Below are 1,558 nucleotides of genomic sequence, written 5' to 3'. Positions count from 1 at the left end.
AAGGATAAGCTCAAACAGTTCAGACAAGCTTTGGAATTTCACTCAATTGACTAACTTTGGACTTTAGGAACTAGCAAAAGAGTTCAGAAGTACATGTTACATTAATAATAAGAAAATATACATAGGCTGATATTACTCAGTAATGCTAAAGTGTTAACTACCCTTTTCAGTTTCCTCGCCATAATAAGGGACCACCATCCTCGTAATCTTCTCTCTGTGGAAGAGTACCAAAAGCTACGGAAAGAGACATGTGAGGAACTCAAGATCAAGTACACACCATGCTCCATGGTGCCTCCAAAATCTGTTCACAAGGTACAACTTTTCTTTTTCAATGAGGGGTGTAATAGTCTGGTGTATGACTGTGGAATGAGAGTTCAATAACTTTTTATATTGATTTCCAAAGATTTCCATATGCTTGATTGCTATATTTGAGAGATAAAACTGTGTACATGTTAGAAACCATATTTGTTGCATGTTTCTTGCTTTATTAAGAGAAAATCTCTTGATCAAGATAATAAGCTTATATCAATTATGTCAGTAAGTTATATACTTTTTCAGAATTATTTGTTGGATGTCTTTTTTCCCAAAATATATTTCACTGGCAATATTAACAGGGTAAGAGAAATTGGTGGACATGAGAAATAACAACTCTGATTGCTTACACTCTTGGACTATAGCTTGTATGGATTCAAGTAAACCTCATTATGAATAGCAGTTCATTACATATGGAATTTTTCTTTTATTCATGAATGTTATTGCATTATCTGTGTATAAGTTTAATTCAAATAGAACAAAGTACACCAACTTTGGTTGTAAATAACATTATATGTGTTTGCAGATTGTGGGGCATGTGAGTAACTGGAGTCTAAGAGGATTTGATGAGAACAAGAGTAGGAAGTTTTATTCTGACATGAGTTTTAACAGTGAATGAGTTCCCATATCTGGATATTGTTATTTTTTATTTTTTATTAAAAATATTTGAAGTCAAATAGACAATTTTATGTCTAGAAAAATTTCAGATTTTTAGCATATTCTATATATTTGACAAAAAAATTAAAGTATGGAGTATTAAGCCTATCTATCGAATGTCCAGATATGTGAACTTCAGAGCAAATAAATTCTCCTTTATGAATGGGCAGTCTTTTGCTAAGACTGATATCCATCAAATCAGTTTCTCTTAACTTTGCCCTCTCATTACTCATTTCATCATATATTATGAAGTTTGCTGCTATTTCATACACCTGTTCTCACTGGCCATACCCTTTAACTTTAAGCAGCCCTCTGTCACCAATTGCATACATGACCCACAATCTGCCAATACATATTACATAATTTATGGCCATTTTTAGTTTATTTAGTTACTTCAAGCATTATATTTATGCACATGCACTGTAGCAGCGCATATGAATGAAAAGAAACAAACATACATAATGAACTAATGTTTATAATGAGATTTGAATCAATCTATTTAAACTGTATTATGAGAATGTAAACAATCACAGTTGCCGTTTCTATTGTCCACCAAAAACAGTACAGACAATAGTTTAGTTGTCCATTT

At 32.1% G+C, this 1,558-nt stretch overlaps 1 protein-coding gene across 1 annotated transcript in view; it reads left to right on the top strand.

The window, feature by feature from the left end:
* Positions 1 to 170: 170 nt before the first annotated feature.
* Positions 171 to 1,558, top strand: part of LOC119594226 — a gene marked incomplete at its 5' end in the record, with an annotated part of 14,551 nt that continues 13,163 nt past the window's right edge. Inside the window, 1 exon segment of the mRNA XM_037943296.1 lies at positions 171 to 312. Within this exon segment, the coding sequence (XP_037799224.1) occupies positions 171 to 312 (142 nt within the window).

The sequence above is a fragment of the Penaeus monodon genome, chromosome 33 (assembly GCF_015228065.2).
Source record: "Penaeus monodon isolate SGIC_2016 chromosome 33, NSTDA_Pmon_1, whole genome shotgun sequence".
Classification (NCBI taxonomy): Eukaryota; Metazoa; Arthropoda; class Malacostraca; order Decapoda; family Penaeidae; genus Penaeus; species Penaeus monodon.
This window is presented reverse-complemented; position numbering and strand designations above follow the sequence as displayed.